This window comes from Hipposideros armiger, unplaced genomic scaffold (genome assembly GCF_001890085.2).
Source record: "Hipposideros armiger isolate ML-2016 unplaced genomic scaffold, ASM189008v1 scaffold_665, whole genome shotgun sequence".
Classification (NCBI taxonomy): Eukaryota; Metazoa; Chordata; class Mammalia; order Chiroptera; family Hipposideridae; genus Hipposideros; species Hipposideros armiger.
The window spans coordinates 146,287-169,913 of record NW_017732015.1 but is presented as its reverse complement, the minus strand read 5'-3'; the positions used below and the strand labels follow the sequence as shown (position 1 = coordinate 169,913).

The window sequence follows — 23,627 nt, the reverse complement described above, 5'->3', positions numbered from 1 at the left end:
CTCTTCCCTTCTCACGGGTCCTCACCTGCCACTGGCCTTTTAGAATCTTATCCTTCAATGAAGATTGAAGTATCTATCAATGCCTGTTTTAAACTAGACCTTTTTCAACTCTTGCTTTGGGTTTACATTTTTCGATGTAAAGGAATCATAAGGAAGTCAGTCTATCGCCTAAGAGTAAGAAGAAAATTCGAGTCTTACGAAGACTATATCCAAAAGCAAGAATAATTTATCGTTATTAAGTAAAATCGAAAGCAAGGGTAGGAGACAAATATAGAATTGTGTTTGATTGCATAAAATATCACGTGTTTTGCATCTTAGTCATATTAAGGTAACATTGTGCTATAATAAGGTGCTACACAAACCTAAATTATATCAGTCATATACAGGACAGTTGTTCCATGTTAAGCAGACATATGACTTGTTAGGCAGAAGCATAACTTAATATGGTTGAAGGAGTTGAATATAGGTGCCAAGGTGACAAATGGGCAGATGGTAATGGTCAGTTTTATGTCAACTTGACTGAACTATCATCTCCAATAATTCAGTCAAACACTAATCTAGGTGCTTCTATAAAGGTATTTTGTAGATGTGATTCAAATCAATAGTCAGTTGACTAAAAGTAATAGATTATCTTAAAAAATTGGGGTGGACTTGCTTCAATCAGTTGAAAGGCCTTAAGAGCACAGCTGAGGTTTGTGAAGAAGGAACTGCACATTTTGGTTGCACCTTGGGCTCATGCCTTACATTTCCAGCCTGCTCTTCCTGGTTGCCTGTGTGAACCTCAGGCTTGCCTAGCCAGCTCACGCAATTGTATAAGCCAGTTCCTTACAATAAATCTCTCAATACATGTATCCCTTATGGGTCCTGTTTCTCTGCTTGAATCCTGCCTGACTGACACCAATTTTTGTTTATTATCATCATTCCTTTCCATTAATAATGACTCAATCTATACAAGTCAGTGTCCTTACTTAATCTGACTCCAGCCAAATTCATGTCACCCTGGATTCTTGACCCTCCCCACTTTCTCTGGCTGTGTAGATCACACATCTGTACTAGGTTCAGCTCAAGTACAGAATTATTGAGCCTTCTCTCTCTTCATGTCTTATTGCACCCTTCATTCTGGGTGCCTATATTTCGACTTATATCTATCTTAAATTTATTATTTGACCATATACAATCTTGTGTTATTTTCTGAGTATATAATATAGGTTCCCTTCTCCCATTATTGCTAATTTTAAAGCCTTTCAGAATGAGAATCAGATCAACTGCTCAGGTATCACCCACAGTGGTCACTGCTGGACCTAAAGTAGATACATATTTACACATGCCTGAATATAAATGTACGTTGTGTGGGAGAGTGATCTGAAAGGAAGAGAGATTGTGAGAATTGGTGTTAAATGAAAATAAACATATCCATTAAATCCTAACATAGCAGCAGCCAAAATAGTTTGGAATCCTGTGTTCACTGATTTGGAGATCAATTGTAACTATTGTAATATGATGATAAGTACACTATATATTAATTAAAATAAGTAAAAGCAATTTCTTACCCTGATTATTATCACCTCATTCTGATCCAGTGATTTTAAGAATTATGGAGTCCACTGACATCACACTTCATTCCTGAGGTGTGACAATGGCGGAAGAAAATTATGGCAAGTCCTGTTCTTTGGGGGACTCTTCAAAACTTTGCAAAGAGGGACTAAATGGGAGGTTCCCATAGTAGGCTCACTGAGGACACAACAAAGACTGACCAGGGAAAGCCAGCTTCTAAGAGAAACCAACCTTCTAGCCACCAGAAAAGCACAATAATAGCATGAGTTATTGATCAGGATGTTTCTACAGCATCGACTTGAGGAAGGATGGAAATAACAAATAAGTCTCCTTCCAAACATAGAAATCAGCATTTGTTACTAATCTAGATGTTATCCANGAAATAAAAGTGCAATAAAATTGTGTCAGAAAGTTAATAAAAGTATTATCATTATTAATTTGGAAATGTCTGTGATACTTGTCGCTTTAAAAAATGCAAAGTGTAGTGATTTATTTTCTCATTCTAAAAATAATTTAGAAAAAATTTTAAAGGGACCCCCAGAATTACATAAGTCCCAAGCCCTTTGAAACTGCAATCTGCTCCAGCTCAGAGCACACAGCCTGAACAAAGCATTAGCAGCCTACTGTTTCCCAGGTCATCGTGCAAAGTTGGCAGCCTGTCTTTTGCAGAAATGTGTCTGTGCTCTTTTCCCAAGTAAGCAGGAGCCCTGGACTCTTGACTTAGGCTTTGCTTGATAGCCAAGGGTCTTCAGACTGCTTTTGAGTGCACTTCAAGCAGAGCAGCAGTGTCTCAGACAATTGAAAACCAAATAGATTACTGGAGCCAGCCAGAGGGGGAAGTTACCAATTCCTGTTGCTCTCCAGTTCCCTTCTCTGTAAAATATAACAATAATATTGACCTCACGGACTTGTTTTGAAGACTAAATGGGATATTAGAAAAGTCCATGTAAACTGTCTGATGTATCATAGGTGCCTGATAAATGTTAACTTTCTCTAGAGGACAGACAAAACGAGAGGAAGAAAACAGAAACTGATATGAACTGAAGCTATAAAGTGGAATATTGGAAATACCCTGGAGGATTCCTCAAGATTCCCAAACACAGTCAGAGATGGTTTTTAGAGGGAGGTGTGGACTTTACCAGGTGGGAGAGACAAGTCATTCAGGGCAATGAATAAGTGGGCATAAAAAAAACATGGCCATCCATCTGTCAAGCTAATATATAGCTGTGATGCATAAAGAACCTTGTCTGAACACTCACATAAACCCAAGTGGGATCTTTGTACAAAGGTTTCTAGAGAAAGAAGATGCCATCCCTGGTCAGGCAGTGAGGGATAGACAGGGTACAAGGCAGGGGGATAACCTTGGGACCTCATAGAAGAAACACCCAGGAGAAATATTCACTTTGTTGGTTAAGCGGTGTACACAGCTTCCCAGCAACGGGTCCTGGAGGCTTATCTCATTCGTCACTGAACCTGTTTTCATTTTTTATAAATATATATATTACACTGAATTTAATTCCCATTCCAGACTGGATTGAGTCTTTACTTATCATTTTGTCCTGGTCAGACATCTTGAGTTAAAGCCCCTGATAGGAAACTGTTATAAAAGGATGGCTTGACAAGGGCTTTAGAGTCAAATGCTGGTGCCCAGTGTGGGTGAGGCCAGGCTTAGCAATTGCCCCCACTAGAGTCTTGTCCTGATGAGGCTGCTCCCAGCTGGCATGTATTATCTGTGCCCTAACCACATGCCTGCAAACTGACAGACATGAAACAGCCACTGAGGCCTTCTGACCCCAGAAAGGAAGCCCATTCTGGATGACATGTAACGCCTTGATATTGAAAACCTCACCAGATAGATGTATATGGGAAATTTCATTTATAGTCTTCCCAGATCACTCACATCTCAATCCTCAAGATTCATTTAAGGCAGATTTAAAGCAGACAGAGAGTTCACTGTCTGTCTTAATAAGCAATTTAAAAACCTATTCTAACAACCCTGCCTCAATGTCTGTGAAAAAGCCTCAGTGTAAGAATGAGCCGCTCTTGGACTCAAAAGTCAGTTCCCTGTAGTACTATTAATACTGCGACATGGCTGTCACCTTTGGGGAAGATGGCATCTGCTACAATGGAGATGTCTTTCTCTTCCTGGAGACCCATTATGTACATACATAACAGAATCTTCCTCTCCCAGCTGGCTAGGACCTCCACAGGCCATACATCACATTTCTTCCCATTAAGCTCGCATTTCAGGCATCTTTTTGGGTCCTTGCTCCTGCTAGGTTTTTCGGTTGGAGAGAGGATCTCTTGACTGATCATTACCTATGAGCTTTCCCTTTTTGTTCAGTTTCAGCTTCCTCGAAACTTAAATTCGAAGTTACCCAATTTTTGCACAAACTCTCACTTTTTTTTAAATTCACTGCTGCCTGAACTTTGTCTAAACTTTACCAATACTTCACAAAGTCCTTAATGAGATCGTTTTATGTTGTCATGCTAGGAAATTGAAAATGAAAAGAGCTTTGATTTCTTAGAGGAATCACATGGGGGAGTCCATGCACTCACTTTTATTCTTTTTCTTCTAATTAGAGGATTGGACTCTTTTTAAAAGCAGAGTGAGTGGAGACCAGAGAAGACTATCACAGCAGCAATATTTCAACCTTCATTTTTTCCCTCTTTCTCTTTATTCCCACCTTAATGTGATTTTAACTTGTAATTCAGAAACCTGAAATGATCTCTACTAATAGAGAAGTAAAAAGATCCATGCTGTTCAGAGAAAAATTTTGAAGAATTAGAACTTGTGAAAGAGCATATTCCTGCTCCAAATAATTAGTGACTTTCAGCTTGGTTGCCCACTGCCTCCCTATAAAATCCATCCAGTCAACTTGACCTCCTTATGGCCCCCAGGGCAGCCATCTGTGCCCCACCCACTCCATCTCTGTCAACATTCTTTGATCCTCCAGTGAGAGCCTTTGAGGAGCAAGACATTCCCTCTGTGACCAATGACTCCTGTTCCCCATGTCCTGCCCACTTGTACAAACACCGACATCCTGTAAGGACTTACTCCTCCTCTCCTATAGAAAGGCGCCCCAACTTTAGGGTGTTCATATAGGTCTGAAATATAGACTCTTATCTATTCCACTTATTTAACAAAGTGCTACCTTGTAAATCACATCATATGCATAGATGTTTGTCCTCCTAACATGATNCTTTCTGTACATACTGTTTCTTCCAGTGTGTGTGTGTGTGTGTGTGTGTGTGTGTGTTGTGTGTGTCTGTGTTTAGTTGGTGTATTTGCTTTGTGTTTCATTTTAGTCTCTAATTTTTTCATGTTCGACTCTTTTCTGCAATATCAGGTAATCTTTTGTACCCATCTCATATTTAACAGCATTTTCTAAAATACTGATCACTCTAAACAAATGTCTGGGGTTTGTCCTCCAAGGTCTTTACTGTAGGGTTATCTGGCTTAGGAAATCCTCATGTGAGTGCCTCCAGGTGTTTTCTTTTGGTCTTGTTAGATGTTATAATTTAAAGGGATGTTTTACATGTGATTTGGAAGGTGGGAGTGGCACAGACACACATTCATTTCACATGTGTACAGTCAGGGCAGGTCATGGGGTGCTATTGTAGATTACCTGTGTTGTCACTAATCTCTTGACTTAAGTTATGAATGTGGGGCAACCAAGCCAAGTCAGCAGCTACTCTTAATGGGACATCTCTTTCTTTAGTAACCCTAACTCCTGGCTGGGGAATGTTTAGATCTCTTATGATCACTCCATTATTAAAGTTGAAGGTTTGGCTGTGCTTGAGAGTCAAGGTGCTTCCATGATCAGACACTGACTGAGCCATTTTAAAAAATGTATATCATTGACTACAGTTTATGTGAAGCTTTACAAGGAAGTGAAGGTAAATACATATGTTCTCTCCACTAAGTCTTCCAGGAAGTGCAGACATGCTCCTTGTTTACTGAGCCGCCTTCCTCCCCTCTTGTCTACCACACTGCATGACAAATGCTGCCTGAACAATTACTCAGAAGCCACTGATGCTTCAGTAACTCTAGGCTATGCTCTCAAAAAACTAAACAAAAAAGACAGCGTTAGAGATCTCAGGTAATTCAGGGTCTTAAATTTACCAAAATTAATCCCAAAATACCTATAGAAGAAAAATGTAAAAGATCAATTCTTATAAAAGAAAGAGAAAAAGTATTTAAAGAGCTCCTCTAAAACAAGACAGCAGGATCATATGGTTTCTCAAGAAAATCTTTTAAAGGGCAAATAATTATAATGCCACTGATAGTCCTCCAAACAACTGAAAAAGAAATCTTCCAAATTTATTATACGAAGTGGGTAGAAAGGTGATCCCCAAACTTAACAAAGATCACACAGAAAAAGAAAACTGCAGACTCACATGTAACTATCTATAAAACAATTGCAGAAAATATCAGCAAATAGAACCCAGCAGCCTATTTTAAAAGGACATAATGGCCAAGTGGGGGCTNGAGCTTCACTCTTTCAGCACTCCTTCTGCATGTGTAGTGTTCCCAAATGGTGCTCGCTATGGGGTTAAACATGCATGAAAAACCAAAGCACCTGACCTCAAGGAGCTCAAACTAATACCAGAGAAAAACTGAAAGGTCAATTATTGCAACCACATGTCCACATGAAGGTAAAGCTCGAGCAGATGTTAGGTTAGAATTCAGAATAATCTAGAAGACAAGTCAGGAAGAACATTCAGGGACAAAAGAATGGAACAATAAAAAGAATTTGATGTACTTAAGGGATGAAAAGTTGATCAGAGCCACTCTAACATGGGTACCTGTGGGGCCACAACTGAAGCTGTGTATGATTTAGGAGGGCTCCAAATAATGAAAAACCACCCTTACTGAGCGAGAAGCAGGAGTCATATCATTAGCACATTGGATGAAGCCACTGAAGGGTTTGGAGCTCAGTAGGAATATATCCATAGTTTCTTTTAGAAAATAAGGTTAAAAAAAAACTAAAATTAAAAATTACACTGGAATTTCACTACCAACAATTAGAACATGATATAGCTGATGAAACTTTTGTAGGAGACTCACACTGACGAAGTCAGAGACAACGTGAATATCCAGGATTTAGTCCTCCTGAGGTCTTATACCAGAATGTCCTTGGGCTCTCCATTTTAAACTGCTCTGAACCTTTGGTCCTTCCTCTGAATACATGCCTTCTCCTTCACCAAGGTTGCAGTGAGAACAAAACATTTTAAATATATAAGGAGAAGGAATCTATAAGAAAAGGTTAGATTGTACTTGTCAAAGAGATTTCACGCCCATTGATTCATGAATTTATCCAAGTAGCAATAAGGGACAGATTCTATTATTTTATATGGGTGTATGACACAAGTGAGACTCAAATTGGTGAAATAACTTGCCATAGGTCACAGTGTTATTTTGTCATAGAATTTTAATGGGTGAAGAATTATTTTCTGAATTTTATCTCTCAATTCCATAGTCAAAATATTTTTGTAAGCTTCAAACTGAGCAAACATGAGAATCCCTTCATAACATGAAAATTTAGAGTCTTACTCTATTATTTAAAATAAAATGTATAAGTCACACTGTCTCTTTCTCTTATTAATTTTTACTCTTATTATTCCTCATGTTGATCCGTTCCAAATGTAAACCACAGTGCTTCTACTTAACAAATGCTTCAAGGGCAAGATGAAAGAGAGTTAAACATTTGTGACCCTTACAAAACACCTATTATGCTTTAATTTGTTTTACTTCTAAAGGTTTTTTTGAGGTAATAATGAGAAAGAACACTAAGTGCTTCATAAACCTTACATAAGAGAAAGGCTATATGATAGATGCAAATATTATTCTGAGCTAGAACATTAGAAAATGGCTAAGATGAGAAAGAGGAAGTGTACCATGTGATTACAGCACATCCAAGTGAATCAACATACTCATTCTGATTCATATTGCTGGAGCATATCAAAATAATTTTTCTATGGGACTATGTATAATCTGTGTATAACCTATATTATCTCATGAGGAATATAAGTTACAAAAAGCATCTGACTTGCTGAAGGTCACTGTGGCAGAGATAGATCTGACTCAGGCCTCCTCAGCTCCAGCCTGGTCTCCTTTCAGTGACATTGTGCCTCTCAGTCCTTCTACTTATGACAACACCCATGCAAGGACCTAATATCTATTTCATAATCTATAGTATAAAAAGTGTTCCTAGAGCCATATGTTTTGGTAGCATAGAAAGATGAGTTATTAAATGTCTCTTGCATGAAAAAATATTCCTAAACTTTCAAAATCATAATTTAAAATACATAATAGATACCACTTAACACGGAAGGGTCAAACCTCAAATATTAAGCTAGATGTTTTTCATTGCTTTCCTCTAGTCCACACAATAACTGCTTTCATGATTTTTTATTTTAGAGATCAAGCAACCAAGGCTGAAAAAAGCAATTTGTCCAAGACCAGAAAGCTATAAATATAACTTAAATCTTTCTGTCTCCCAAGCTGAGGCACAGATGAAAGATGTGTTTTCAAATATTGAGTTTAATATGTATGTATCCAGTCCAGATTACTTCTAACTCACGGGACATACCTGAGCTTTGCATTCCTATAGTAATTAGTCTTTCATTGATTGAAAGTACTAATAAATACTCATTGTTTCTGCTCAGTGTTCAAAGTAAATATCAATGACTCTCCAAAGAAAGGGCAACATTAACAATTAAATTATCCCCAATTAATTATCTTCTCTCATATTTTAGGATCTTTTGTTGCTTCTAAAAAGGCTTGAAACAAAGCCAAAACTTGTTATTGCATTTCTCGCACTTTGTCAATCCAATGTAAGTATTTGAAGTTACCTTTACTACAGCCCCACCCAATGAGGGGATGGGAAGATAGAGAGGTGGAGAGCAAGAGGAATGAAAGAAGAAATAGAACAAATTCTCATGCAGGAATTGAGTGTGGGAAAGTCTTAAATCATTGAGATGTGTTCAATAGGAAGAAAATCAATCCAAGGTGAATGTACACCCTTAATTCCTCCCCTGCTCTGATGAGATGTTTTTGTGTCAATTTTGTTTTTAAATTCTGCCATGTTCCATAAAATATTTAAGATTACTCTTTCTTCCACTTAGAGATGTGTAACGTGAAGCCGAAGTACTTTCAAGTTATCTAGAACTGAGTTCAAATTCCATTCCACCAGCTCTGTGACCTTACACATTTTGGTCATAAAAGGATGTTTACATTCATTGATCTTCTGCTATGTGTCAATAGATGTCAGCTACACAGAGAGAAATGCACTGAACATTTGCAGTTTGGGAAGGAAACCAAGAACAAAACATTCCCTTGTAATATGGTGCAGAAAATTGAGTGTAAGTGGATGCTGAAGGAGTAAAGAACAATATCTGGGTAGACTTTTTGCAGGACTTGTCAGAGGTGACTCAGGCAAAGAAAGTGATAAGAATTGTTTCTGGTCAAAGGATTTGCATATGCAAAAACCCAGATGTTTGAAGAATTGCCATATCCAAATAAGGTTGGAATTAAGAATGTGAGGGGGCCTCAGAAAGTGAGATGATACATACAAACCACCAAGTACAATGTATGTCACATAAAAGGAGCTTAACAAATGCCCATTCTCCTCTTCTTAGGCAAGAGCCTTGAGTAAAACCCAAACACTCTCCATTCTCATTTTTATTTCAAGTCCTTTCTTTGGTTCTCACCCTTGAAATACACTCTTCTAAGACTTCCCTGTCAACCCAAGTCTGGCCCTTGATTGGACCTGATCAGTCCTTTAAGAACTCATTCACATCCAGTTTGGCCTGCTCTGATCTCTCCCTCCACAGAGTAGCAACCACCTGTAGTCAGTCTGATGCATATAATCACACACTGCCTTGTATTACTTGTTTATTAATGGAAATTGGTCTTTCCTCCTGAAGGAGAGTACAATCCTATCAATGGAAGGTAATGGTTGTGAATCACTTCATCCTGACAACAGCTATGATAATCATCAGTTAACAATTTCTCTTTGAACAGCATATCCCAATACATTCCAATACTGCCACAGTCATAGGTCACCTGCAGAAAAATGGTTTTTCCCTTCTTGGGTTTTTCTCCAGTTTCTTTTTTAAACACCTCTCCAGGCATTCAACAATTACCAACAACAATGTTGAAGAAGTAGTCTTCATGTTACACTTGGAAATTTCTCTTTATCATCTATTTCAGAACACAGTCCTTGTGCTTTTTAGGTTACCACTTTTTTTAGTTCTTGTTTTTTCCCTTTACCATTCCTTCATAGCTGTCTCTCAGTTGTCTCTCTTCTTGGGTCCTTTAAAATGTGACATTGCAGGTTCCACCCTTGGCTTACCACACCCCACTGACTTCATCTACTCAAACGGCTTCAGCAACCAGACACCCAATGATTCTGATCTTCCCCAGACCTCAGTCTGGGCCTTTCCAGCTACTTTTGCACAGTGGACACTTCTCCATGCAAACACCATGTCTCAAACTGAACTGATTACAGTATCCCCTAAGCCTCCTCCTCTGCCTATGTGTCCTTTGTTCAAATAGTATCTAACATGAAACAGGGATTTTGCATCTTATAGTCACCAAACTAAATACATTACAGGGATTATTTTATTTAATTTTCATGATATTTCTGCTAGGTAGATATTATTATTAGCGCCATATCATAATGTGAAAAGTGAAGCACATAAAGCCTACACAATTTGTCCTGGAGTGTATGTCCTGTAAGTTGTAGGCCTGGATTTGACATTAGACTGTCAGGCCCAAACAGACCTGAGAACTTGGTCACCACATCCTTCATTGAGGAAGTTTTCCCAGCTGAAAAGCTAACAGCCGTCCTGCTGTCTGCTGTATTTGATTTGTCTTCAAGTCTGTTTTATCCAATTTTAGATATGCCTTTAAAGTCATGTCCCTTCTTTCTGGCTTTCTCTGACTTTCAGTTTTTGCTGCCCACACAATTGCAAATAGAATCCAGTATCTCTCCCTTTCACCCATGTCTTCCAACTTCAGTTCATGCTCCACAACACCATCACAGTTATATTTCTAAAATGAAACGAATTAGCAAAGAAGCAAACGCCAAAATTAATATTAGCAAGTAATGCCCAGCATTAAAATGAAACCAACAAACTGTAGATGCTCCTAGAGAAGCAAGCTCCTTCTCTATTTACCACCCGCCTTCTATTCCGGCTGCACTGCCTTCCTCTCCACATTCCTCCGTTTCACTGTAGAGTCGAGCTATGCTTGACATCTTATAGTTCCCTCTTTGTTGCATGACCCTTCTTGTCCCTCTGCTTTTGTACATGCTGCTCACTCTTCTTTCTCCTTGCTCTTGCTCTGTCTCATTCGTCAAGTCTCTGCTCAAAGGTCAATTATTCTGAAAATTTTGTCACCTTCCCCAGAAAGTGACAGTGTCCTTGCCCCAGCAATGTGACATAACTGCGCACATATATCTCATTCATCTATGTGTGTGCATTGCAAACCAGCAGATATCTACCATGTGTCAGGCCTCAGACAAGGGGCTAGAGACACAGAGAAGATTCAGACGCCATCCTGTCCTTATGGAGTCCCCATGTAAGGCCTGAATTCTCTTGTTTCTGCTTAATTATCCATTTCACCAATTACATGATACACCCTTTGTGTCACCAATTCCATGGAAACAGTTAGTAGTACCAATATAAATAAAACACAGTTCCTTTCCTAAAGGAGCTTATAGTCTCAGTAAGGAGTTAACATGAATAAAAGTAATGATGACACAAAAGACTGTGGTTAGTGTCATAAAATGAAGCAGTGTATGGATTCAACAATTCATTACTGGCTTTTTTGTTCTTCTTAAGGTGTCTTCTTACAGCTGGGAATATCTATTGATGGCATTCGGAGTTAAGCATGAAGATACATTTTATTTGGCTCTTGATAGGAAACCCACAAAATAATTTTAGAATATGAGCTGACCTGAGCTAAGAGATATGAGTAATGCTTTTAAATAAACTTTCTCATTACCCAAATCCCCTACCCTCTCCAACCATAAAATGTCATGCAGTTAGCGGACCATTTACCTACTGTTAAAATAGCAGTGTTATTTGCCCATGATGACTACTGTAGGGTCTGATACCCAGACAACTTGATATGCTTCCAATCAATACTTGGCTATTGACTGCCCAGTGGGAGGAGCAATATATCACGTTTGTGAGAGAAAGAAAGCTGACATCCTCTTGCAAGCTGAAAAGTGAGCTAAAAGGCATTATTAGAATGTCAGAGAGTCTACACTGTGAACAGGATTAGCAGAGGCTGAGAAATGGTGAAGAGACCCTGAAAAGGGAACATGTGAAGATCATCAGGCATAGATACTAAGAAGATCAAGACAAATCTCATTCCATAGGAGACAGAGATAACAAATAAGTACTTTTATCACTTATTGAGGCCACTCAACATGAGAGTAATCATCACATGCATAGTTACTGATGTGCTTTCAAAAGGTACTTGTGGAGTGATGAAATGAAATCCTGGGGGAGAAAAACCTATCCCTATTCTACAAGTCATCTAAAAACAAAACAAAACTTTTGCTTCATCTGGAATTCTCCATGACAGTCAATAATAATTTCCACTTCAATATGCAAATTTTTCAGTAACAATACATGCCAAACAGTTTTATAAATTATAGTAAACAATTCTGTCAGAGAAGGTGAAACAAGATGTCAGACAGTGGTGATCAGAGTATAAACTGTAGCAAAGCTTTAGGAAAACAAGTTGGTGATATGAATCAAGATCATAAAACTATTCATAATCGTTGACTCAATAATGCCATTTCTAAGGCTAGTTCAAGGAAACACTAGAATATGTGCGGTTAAAAAAAATAAGCACAAAGATGCTCACCAGAACGTTGGTTATAATAATATATATTTGGGAAAACACAGAATCTTTCCCCTCAAGAAAAGAAAATATTTGAAGTTGTTAAATAAAAACAAAAGTGTCATTAAATAAATGATTTGTGATGTTGCCATTAAATTGGTATTTATAGATATTGACAGAGCATGTGAAAGGCTTTGGTCACAATGGGAGGTGAACTCAGATTTCCCCATGGGGAAAATGATTTATAGAAATTCTATTTGGGCTTCAGGAATGAACAAACGAAGCTATTCATTTTTCCTTTCTTGAGACAGGCAAACATCTGCATTGTCCCAAAACACAGTATATATTAGAGGGTGCCAAAAATTGTATATACATTTTTAAGAAAGAAAAAAAACTGTATCAAAATTGTAATACTCAATATATACTGATAACAAAAGATGACTACAAATCACGTGTATATATTTCTTTGGCACCCCTGGTATATTCCTTCCATCAGGTCTTGACTCTTTCCAGTCTCTGTTTTCAGTAGGCTTCCCTGTATCTATTCAAATTTTAGCTGGTTTTCAAGTTTTAACTCATCCTAGTTACTTCCATGGTAATTTTATGATTATCCTAGAACACAAAAACTTTCTCATGTCTCAGTTTTCTAGAATGACATTTTCAATTATAGTATCACAATATCATAGTTGTCTCAAGCAATATGAAAAATGTTATGAATGTCCCATCATTAAGATCATGTACAGAGATTTGCAAATGTCTCACTTGATTGGGAAAATAAATAAGATATAAGGCTTAAGCATCTGACATCTGTAGCCAGATTCACTCCATTCAAGTCCCAGCTCTACCCTTTAAGTGCTAAGTAACCTTGAGGAAGTTATGTATCCTTTCTGGGCCTTAATGTGCTCATCTGTAAAATGGAGATGATAATAATACCCATCTCAGTTTATCATTATGTTGTAGACTGATCTATTTTAACTACCCTGGCAGTAACCCCGAGTGTGGCTTGGGGTTAATTTTCACTGCCAGAAGCGGTAACCCCTATTTTTTATAATTATTTATTATATTATAATTTATGATTTTGTGTTTCAAACTTTATCATACCTGGGATGCCTACTAGACTCTTGTTTGGACATATTTAAGTGAGTAATTCCTAAGAATTACAGACCTACAATATAAAACAACAAATTTCCATGCAAAACAATGTACCACTTTGGGTACAAAATTACTGACATAATCAGACCGCCAGGGAGGTTAAGCTCCCATAATCATAACTTCTTTTTAATCTCAGTTTGGATTTCTAATAAGGTAGACATGGTATACCATGACCAAGATATACCCCGAGTACTTAGAAGTTTGGCTTCAAATAAACAACTTCTAAACTTGTACGCTGTATAAAATCAATAACCATGGTAACTGTCTCTGGTGATCTGAAGGCCCTGAACATTGTTTGGGTTTCTAGGGCTTGATATGAACTGCAAACATTGATTTACCTTCAATTACTGTTCTGGAGAACAGGATACAACTTAGAAGGGAAAATTCCTGACCAAAACAAGTGACAGACATGATATAATGGCAGCTGTGGTCTCATATTTTCTCCTCATACGGGAAACCCGCCATGGATTGGATAGGACTTGCCCACATATTCATCACTTCCTTCTTAAAGAGGTGGTTTTGGACAAGGTGCATTTCAAATGTAACCTAATTTGCATACCTAAGTTCTTTATATGTCATCATCAGATAAGAAGAAAAGACAATTGAAATGAAATGATATGTCTGCTTTCGACAGCAACCTGCTATGTCTAAAGACTCAGAGTTCCCATTTTGTCATTCCTCAGAGACTCCATCACACCCTTCCCCTCACTCAGACCCCTCTGTTATTCACAAATGCTGGACAGAAAGAAGTTAATTCTATGTGCTCTAAGACAGCTCTGTTGGTTCACATTTACTAGAAATAACCAATAATGAACAAGCAACACTAACCCTGAAGAACTTCAAAGAACAAAAGACTCAGAGAACACTCAAGAAATTATCACTTTTAAAAAAATCTGAAGACCTTGCATTTACTGTTCTGATTGTAAATGATTCCTTCAAGAAAATATGCCTAAACACACCCAAAACATTGCCATTTCCAGAAGAGCAGGATCTTGAACTTGCTCGTTTTGTTTTCAAGTGAAGGTACCCTGTGTGTTACCTTCTTCATTTTTGGCAGCTGTCAGATCTGATGCCCCATGTGTGAGGCACATTCTTGTTGAAGGCATGAAGCGCAGCTTGATTCACTCAGTTTACTGAGTGGCTGAAATCAATGGTCCTTACACAACACGGGGAGGGTAGTTAGGAGAAGGACACATTCTTGAATTGAACAGGCATACAAGGTGTGCTTGCCAAACCTCAGAGTCACATAAGTGCCTCTGCTTTGTCCTGCTGGGTTTCCAGAAGGGAACAAAGGGTTTATATCATTGTTGCAGCCCACAGTGTAACCACTGAGCAATTTCACCAAAGGAGAATGGGAAGATGATAAAAGAAAAAAAGGAAAAAAAGAAGAATGGTAGTTTTTTTTTCAATGACACTTGACATTCAATATTATTTTATATTAGTTTCAGGTGTACAGAATAGTGGTTAGACATTTATGTAATTTACAAGGTGTTCCTCCCAATAAGTCTAGCACCCATCTGGCACCACACATACAGAGGGTGCCACAAAAATGTATACACATTTTAAGAAAGGAAATCTGCATTAAATATAATACTCAATATATACCAAAAACAAAAAATTAATCCAAGTCATGTTTGAGTTCTGCAATTACAAGAGGTGCTTAAAGTGGTTACCATCAGTGTCCAGACACTTCTGATTATGGCAAACTCCTGCTTGAGTAATGCTGACCAAAGTGTCTACTTGTATACATTTTTTTGGCACTCCCGGTAGTTATTACCATATTATTGACTATATTCCCTATGAACTTTATTTCCCCATGCCTATTTTGTAACTACCAATTTGTGCTTCCTAATCCCTTCACATTTTTCACTCAGTCCAACACCACTCCCATCTTGCAACCATCACAGTTGTTCTCTGTATCTATGAGTCTGTTTCTGTTTTGTTTGTTTGTTACATTGTTCTTTAGATTCCACACATAAGTGAGATCACATGGTATTTGTCTTCCTCTGTCTGACTTACTTCACTTAGTATAATACCCTCTAGGTCCATCCATTTTCAATTTACTAAATTTTCTATTCAATTGTGTCTAATCTGCTGTGAAACCCAAGAATAAATTCTTAGTTTCAATTATTTAAAAAAATAGTATTTTGAAGGCTTGGTATGTAGAGTTTTCAGTTCATCAACTTTGACAGTTGCTTTAAAAATCAGCATGTCACTTCCATCAAATTTTTTTCTAAAGCTGAAAATCTTCTATGTTTAGCTTAATGAATGGCAAAAAAATTAAAGTATCACAGTATTCATAGGGATGAGCTCTTCAAATATTGTTAAATTACTTTAGAAAAAAAGTGAATAGACTAAGTTGTAAAAGTCATAGAAATGATGGCCTGAGATATGGCCAAAAATTAGGTAGCTTTGACTTAAATTTTCTTCAGGGTTGTCTTATCTCACTATTAAATTGTAGGCCATTCTGGTCACCTCTGAGCTTCTTCCAAGAGCATTAACATTACAATATGGATCATCTTATACATGTCCTACACGATTTTTTGTACAAGCGCACATTATTCTTGGCTACTTATGGGTAATATTTCTTGAACCAGACTCAGCACTTATGGATTTGTATTTATTGAGAAACTTTCATAAAAACATGTAATTTTAGCATTAAACAGGACAAGAAATTAGATTAGTTTTCCTTCATTGGATCTGTGAAGAAATGGAGCTCTGGAGTAATGAAATCATATACATGTTCAAGTACAAGAGCTAGGTAAAATTTAAATCAATCAATCTCTCTCAGTGTTGTTTCCACTGTTCCAAATTTGTAATAGAACATTTTAAATAAGATATTTTACTATAAAGCCAGAGAATGTTTTCTGTTTCCCTGGCAACTAACAGCAAAAACGACATCATCCCATGATGGCCACTGGGATATTTCTTCTCCAATGTGAGCGGACTTCCCTATGGGCATTCTTGGTGAATGCTACATTCCAAAGCATAGAAAAGGCCATGGACTGACTGGGAGGTAGGTGTTCACGGACGAGAGCGCTGACATTGCTCATCCTATATTAGAGTCTGATTCCAGCCAAACTGGCATCAACTATTTCCTTTCTGCATCCCTGAGTGCCATCCCATCAATAGCAGAACCTTAAGAAAAACAGGTGATATCTGCCTCTGAGGGACTGTCTCACCTTGGTCCTCAGGACCACTCCAGCCTTGGCATGGCTCTTACATTTTTCTAGAAGGTTCTTCTTCCATTCCTCTATCATTTACATCAATTACAAATTTTCCATGAAATATCCTACAGCTGATGCCAGCACCCTCAGATTATGCCTTTCTTAATTGTCCGTAGATTTCATTTCACATAATCTGGCATACAATTTTCTAAATGACAAACCTTCTCTACGTTGCCATGTATTTTTGTTTGCTGACTCTAATATGACTATAAAACTAGAAATCGGGGCTCATGTTATTCATTTATTTTTAACTCCTCACCCCTTTTTCTCTGTGTGTTCCAGCTGCCTGACTCCCTGCTTCCTCTCTTACACTTCTCGCTGTCATCACTCCCCATCTACGTGAAAATACTTGCAAATTCAGTTTCCTTTTCCCCTTTTCTCCCTACCATATTCCTACCACAAGATCAGCTCAAGCCTTCTATTTTAAGCCTCGCAAACTTACATGTGGTCTTCGGTGCTTGTCACCAACAGACTGGTTCTGCTGTCTCAGACCCCATGATAAGATGACACTTTATCCCCTGTTGAATTTAGGCATGCCTATGTGACTTTATTTGGCCAATGAGATGCAGGTAGAGTAATGTTTGCCACTTCCAAGTAGAAGCTTCTAAAAAGTAGCACATGTTTCCCTGTGCTTCCTCCTCCCTGCCATGACAACCTTCCAGATGACAGGGCCTCTGTCAGCATCCTAGAATGAGGACAATGTGGAAGAGGGCCCCTGCTAGTGTGTGATGGGTGTGTAACATAGGCATGCACAACCACTTATTACTTAGGCCACTGAGTTGTTAGGTTGTTTATCACAGCACAGTGACTTAACCCATCAAGATGGCACAGTTGACTTAATAACTCCCCTCTGTGCATCTGTATACCTTGTCTTGTCTCTACCTCAACGTATCCCATTTCCTGTCTTTCTGGTAGACCATAAACTCCATGAGAATATGGCTTACATCCATGCATCCCCCATGCCCACTACAGTGGTTGGCATATAGTATCATCTCAAAGAACACATATTGCATGAATGACTAAAAAGCGCCCACCCCATGCTGACTACATCCTGAAGGGAACACTGGTATTCCTGGGGTTTTGCCCATTTCACTGCGGGTAAACCATGAATCTACTCACAGTGATGACAGGTGGTGCCAGTGTAACCTGTGTCACTGCAGTTGCAATAGAAGGTAGTCCACGACTGGGAGCAGCTTCCTCCATGTTCACAGTAGTTTGGTAAACACCTGTGGGGATAAGGTAAAGCAACCAAAATGAACCAAACTAGTAGAAATAACAGGACAAACAAAGATGTCTTATATCTGTCTGCATGAATTGATAATGGAAATTGTTCTGTTATACTCCTTTACCTCAGACACACCTATATACTACAGTTTTACCACAAGGATGGGTCCACCTAGCACACTGGGCAATGAAAAGCTCAGAGCTGATTTAGGAATTAAGTTAAGCCATTCAACACTGGGGCAAAATCTCATTAACTTAAAGTTAATATGAAGTGCTCAGAATCTGTAAGGTTTTTCATTTTCCATAGGAAAAAAATGTACAAAGATTGTGATTTTACATTTTGGAAAGGTTTTGCATTTTCAAAGGAAAGGGGAAAGGTGCAGATAATTGAGGTCAGTGTCCTCATGCTTCTCTTTTGGGAGATGGCCAGGAATCTATTTTAAACTACTATTTTTAAAAGGTGACATGAAATTTGAAAAAATGGTAACCGCTCATTTAAATGCAAAATAATTCTATCATTTTTAAAAGTGCCAATGCCACCCTTAAAATGAGGCCTTCACTACTTATACTAAAAACAGTATAACTATTCTGAAAAATATTTTCACCACACACGTTAAACACTCTTTGAAACAGTCATATAATTTGATCAAGCAATCACACTTAGATGGCGCTACCTTAAGGCTATATTTTAAAATTTGGAAAGTATACAAGGTAATTATCATTATTCACAATGATATCATGATGAATCAATATAAGTATCCAAGATTAGAAAATTTCTTAGGAAAGTTATGATACATAAAATTAATGTGCTAGCATGAAGCTACTACATATGATATTAGTAAATAGGATTATAATGAACTGGGATTGGATTAAGTGGAAATTCAAGATGTAAAGCATGACCACCACAAAATAATACAAACATTTTCTATTGCAAAACTAATAGGAAAAAAAAACAAAGAAATGTTAAGTATCCCTTGGTCTAATGAACATGAAGCCATGTTCATTTTTTTCTGAACAGAGATTGTGGACTTTAGGGTCACATACACCTGAGCTAAAATCCCAGCTCATCCATTTTCTACATGGTCCCTTTGGGTAATTCTCTTCACATCTTCCATTCATGATTTAAAATCTTGACACTGCAGGCCCTATTGCTACTAAGAGATAAGCTGGCAAATGCTCAATATTTGTAATGAATACAATTAAGAGTAAAAGCAATGATAAATACTGAAATTCTTGAAAACAGTATTTACAGGGGAAAAAAATCTCATGAATTTCAAAGGGGAATGTGTGTAAGCAATGGAGTTAGAGAAGTGGTATACCGCTGTAAAAGCATTCATTGTGGACCCGCTGAGAATGTGAGGCAAGCAAAAATAAGACAATTTACCTTAAATGTCCCCTATAGGTAGGAAACCCTCCAGCAATGATTGTTTCAAAGCCCAGAAACTAATATTGCTGCATATGTTCAGACATATTATTAGAAATTTTCTGCTCAGCACAGCAAATATTCAATGTGCTGATGGGGCTTCTGTTTGGGAAGAGCTTATTGGTAACTCCTTGGTATCCAACTATGGCTTAAAAAAACAAGGAAACTAGTAGGATCCAGTAATTCTGCTACAGAACCTATTTGCAAAAATCAACAAATTAATAAACAAAAATGTGGTCCCTTCCCTACTCCAAATTCTACCCTTTTTCATTTTTACTCCCAGCCATTCATTTTGGTGGAAAGGAAAAGAAACAGGCTTATCACTCAATGAACCACAGTCGCTGCCCCCCACTAATCTTGTGCTGTGGGAAGTTACATAAACTTGAAACATCAGTGTCCTCAAAGCCCAAGCAAGGACCTCTGCCTCTGGGTGTACCCTGACAAAGGGACTTTGAGCTAGCCTGTGGCTGCCCACCTGCCTCACACCTTGTTTTCCTTCGCAACAGACATCTATCTTCCTGCTTCTGAATATTTCTTCCCTTGCACTTTACTTTTCTCCATATTTCCCCTCTGAAAGTAAGTTCTTACATGACCTCTCTATACCCTGTCCCATTCCACTCTACGCCCCTCCCCCAACCCAAACACACACACACACACACACACACACACACACACACACACACACACACACCATGAAATAATGGTATTATTTTTCCTCCCTCTCCCCGCAAAGAAAGGTTAATTGCTTTGAAGATGGAAAGCTGAGCAAAAGCGAGTCAGTAGGTAATGATCTTGCAGTTCTTTTGGTTTGAGCACCAAGAAAATTCAGATCAGCCTCATTTTGGTGGCTGGAGCTATAAAATAGAAAATGCAGAAATTCTCAGTGGCAGTGTTTTCAGCCATGAGCAGAAAGCTTGTCTGCAGTGAGAGACAGAAAAAAAAAATAAGGCTGAGATGCAGCATTAAACAGAAAAGAGAGATAGAGAAGGTCCTGACAATATTTGTGTGGCTGGTTCCTGTTGTCCCTAAGACTTGCTTGCACCCCTGAGCTTCCTGAGGGCTGGCTGTTTTAATCTATATTAGATTCTGTGAGATACTTCAAGGTCTTTTCAGGAAAACTCTTATTGCATTCAGGCTAGCTCTAGTTGAAATTCTGCTACTTTCAACTCACAGAATTTTGATATTTTATAAATCAGCATTCTATAAATACAAAAAGAAATGAAAACACATTTTCCTTAGAATCTATACTTTAAAATATTTTAAAGCTCATGATTGCCAAATTCAGTTGGGCATGTAGGGGGAGGGATCTTGGGGAAACAGAATAAATATCTGGTCACTTGGAACACATATTTAATAAGCCTCACACAGAATTGCGGTGTTAATAAACTCAATTTCCCAATGAAAATGTAGGCTAGAAATTCATTCATTTATGGCCACTCAAAAAAACCAATGATGTATTCTGGTAGGGAAAATTAATACTTGGGTAAGGGAAAATCTAATATTCCCAAAATGAAAAAAAATGAATGAATACTTATAAGGCTGCCTTAGAGCTTGTTTCATTTTGGTCCAATACACACTGTGAATAGAAAACCTCATCTGTAAAGTAGACGCTCACAATAAAAGATGTATAACCCCAATTTGCTTATTTTAAAAGGACACGTTTATGAGTATAATTTCCATATTCTTTAAACAGTTGATTTTCACTAGTGTTTTGTTTCTTTTTCTCTCTACTTGGCATAAACTGAGCACTTAAGACATGAACCCAGAAAGCAGAGCGTAGAGCTACTGAAGTGAAAAGGGAGCATTACATGTGAGGACAGTCACAATCTTAGGTGCAGAGAGCTTAATTCAAATTGCTAGGAAACAATCACTCTGAGTACCTATCTCGTAAAATCCTAAGATAGTTCATAAATTATGTAACTGGATGTGAAGGGATACACCATATTTTGGTATACAATGTTTAATAAAGAAGGCTTTCAATATGACCACAGCTGTATTCTTCACATTCTCCAGAAACACAAACAAGCTAGTAAGGTAAGTGTGTTAGGGGAGACTTAAAGGGCAGGACAGACACATTGGAAGCTGTGCATCTCTAAAAGCAGACTGTACATAGTTTGAAGGGAGATGAAAGAAGAGTTGAAGCAAAGACAGAGAAAAGTTAGGACTGGAAGAAAAAAATCTGTATAACAGGGGCAAACGTTATACACAATTTTTATGTAGGAATTATGATTTCCCCCCAAATCAAAATTCTTCCAAAAGAGAAGGACCATTGCTAATTGGGGCTGCAAGCAATCCAGGTAAGACATGAAGTGGGAGGAAGAGTCATCCACAATGGCCCATGGACCTCATCAGTGCTCATGGTCCAGCCTGCAGAGGTATGTGGTTCTGGCTTCACTCTTGTGTTCTGTGGTGTGCTGGGTTATTCTACAAGGAGATATGAAGGAACAAAATGTTTCTCTTTAAAGGCTAATGCACAGCAGGGGAGACAGCAAAGAATCTGCTTCAAAGGACAATGATTGTACAAGACATTGGGAGACTGAGTCACTCGGAAGAGTAAAGGCAGAACTTTCTAGGGATTTAAACCACAGTCCAGTTTCAAGTATCCTGGCAATCATAGTTTCTCTCCACTGACATTAAGAAGAACAAAAAGACTCTTGCAGTTTCCCTTGAGAAAGAGTGGTAATTTCCCTAAGTTAGCTTTAACTGAGGCCAAGCACAAGTTTACAGCTGGAGTGGGTAAGGCCTGGGAAAAGCATTCGGAAAGTAGTGGGATTCAAGATACTTCTAGAAAATGTAGTCTGTCAGTTTGTTTATAATTTAAAGAGTTTCCCAGAAGAAATATGAATTTTTGGCTTTTTGTTTAACAAAAATCAGATTACTGAGCAATAGTCATAGCAAATGTCATGACTATATGCCAAGTTTATATTTTGAGTTCGGTCTTCTCTCCTGAATTTTAGACTCATAAATGTAGCTGCTTGCTTTACAGCTCCACTTGGGTGTCTAACTGATATTTCAAGTTTTGCATGTCCAAGCCTGATTTCTCTGACCTCCTACTTCACTCCCGACCCCTACCTTCTTTACCCATATCCTTCACTATCAGATGATAGCAACTCCATACTTACTACTGTCTAGACCCCGAAATTTGAAGGTCCTTCCCTTCCCTCACAGCTCACATTCACATTTGAGATGTTACTTCAAAAGTGTTATTTTCCTTATCTTATAGATGAAGAATGTAAGACGAGGGTAAATAACTAGTGTAAGGTGACAGAGCCAGGACTGTGAGCCATGCTACCTGTCACTGAAGGTTGTGTTCTCAAGCACTGTGCAGCCCTCCCTGTGGGGCGTCACTTCTACAAAGAACAGGAGGGAGGAGGGGCTCACACTGTTACCCACGGATTCCAGAAATTTCTTAGAAAACTTGGAGCTGTCAGTTTAAAGTTCTTAAAGATATTTTTGGTTGGAAAAGAGGTCTTAACAACAATGACAAATGGGTTAATTTGGAATAAATAAACCCACAATGAAGAGTAATGTATATGTTTACTATATAAGTAGCATAATAGTATATAATTCATTCTATAATTCTCTCAATGATGAATGATGGGGAAAGGAGGTTTTGATTCTATTTTCAATCTCTTCATTACTAATTTCTGAAATCCTTAAAATAGGTAGCTAAGAAGATAGTCCCTGTCCCTACTCTGCTTGTTTCTATTGTACTTTTTCAGGTGACAGAGCCTTTTTCGCTCAGGTATTTCCTAAGCCTGAGTTAATGTAACTGCTTCTAGACTCTTCCTGCTTTTGGTAGAAAGGCCTTATCAGTTATTATTGCAAGCCAGATGAAGTCATTTAACCTATCCCAAGATTGATGGAATTTTATTTAAAATATGCTTATGAATTGTATAATCCTACAAATATGAAAAATGCAGAGGCCCATCAAGGTCTATTAGTCAAAATGGAAAACGCCTTCGGGATCATCTTTGGTCTTTGAATGCATGGATGTTGTGGAGCCCTTGACTGAGCATCTATGCATTGGGGCCAGGGCGCACCAGCATCACCGACTAGGACCACGCCTCTGTCTTTATCGCTGAGCATAGTAAGTGTCTTCTTTAGGCATGACATTTTTAATCCCCAAAATATCTAAATTCAGCGTCAAAAGTTTAAGATAATCAGAATCCTAACATTAACA

General features: G+C 38.1%; 1 protein-coding gene across 2 annotated transcripts in view; it reads right to left on the bottom strand.

The window, feature by feature from the left end:
• The window catches only part of CNTNAP5 (contactin associated protein family member 5), a 464,696-nt gene that overhangs the window by 318,561 nt on the left and 122,508 nt on the right, over positions 1 to 23,627 (bottom strand). For both annotated transcript variants that reach the window (XM_019626328.1, XM_019626329.1), the window contains one exon: positions 17,917 to 18,023. In XM_019626328.1, coding sequence (XP_019481873.1) covers positions 17,917 to 18,023 — 107 coding nt within the window. The remainder of the gene's footprint in view (positions 1 to 17,916; positions 18,024 to 23,627) is intronic.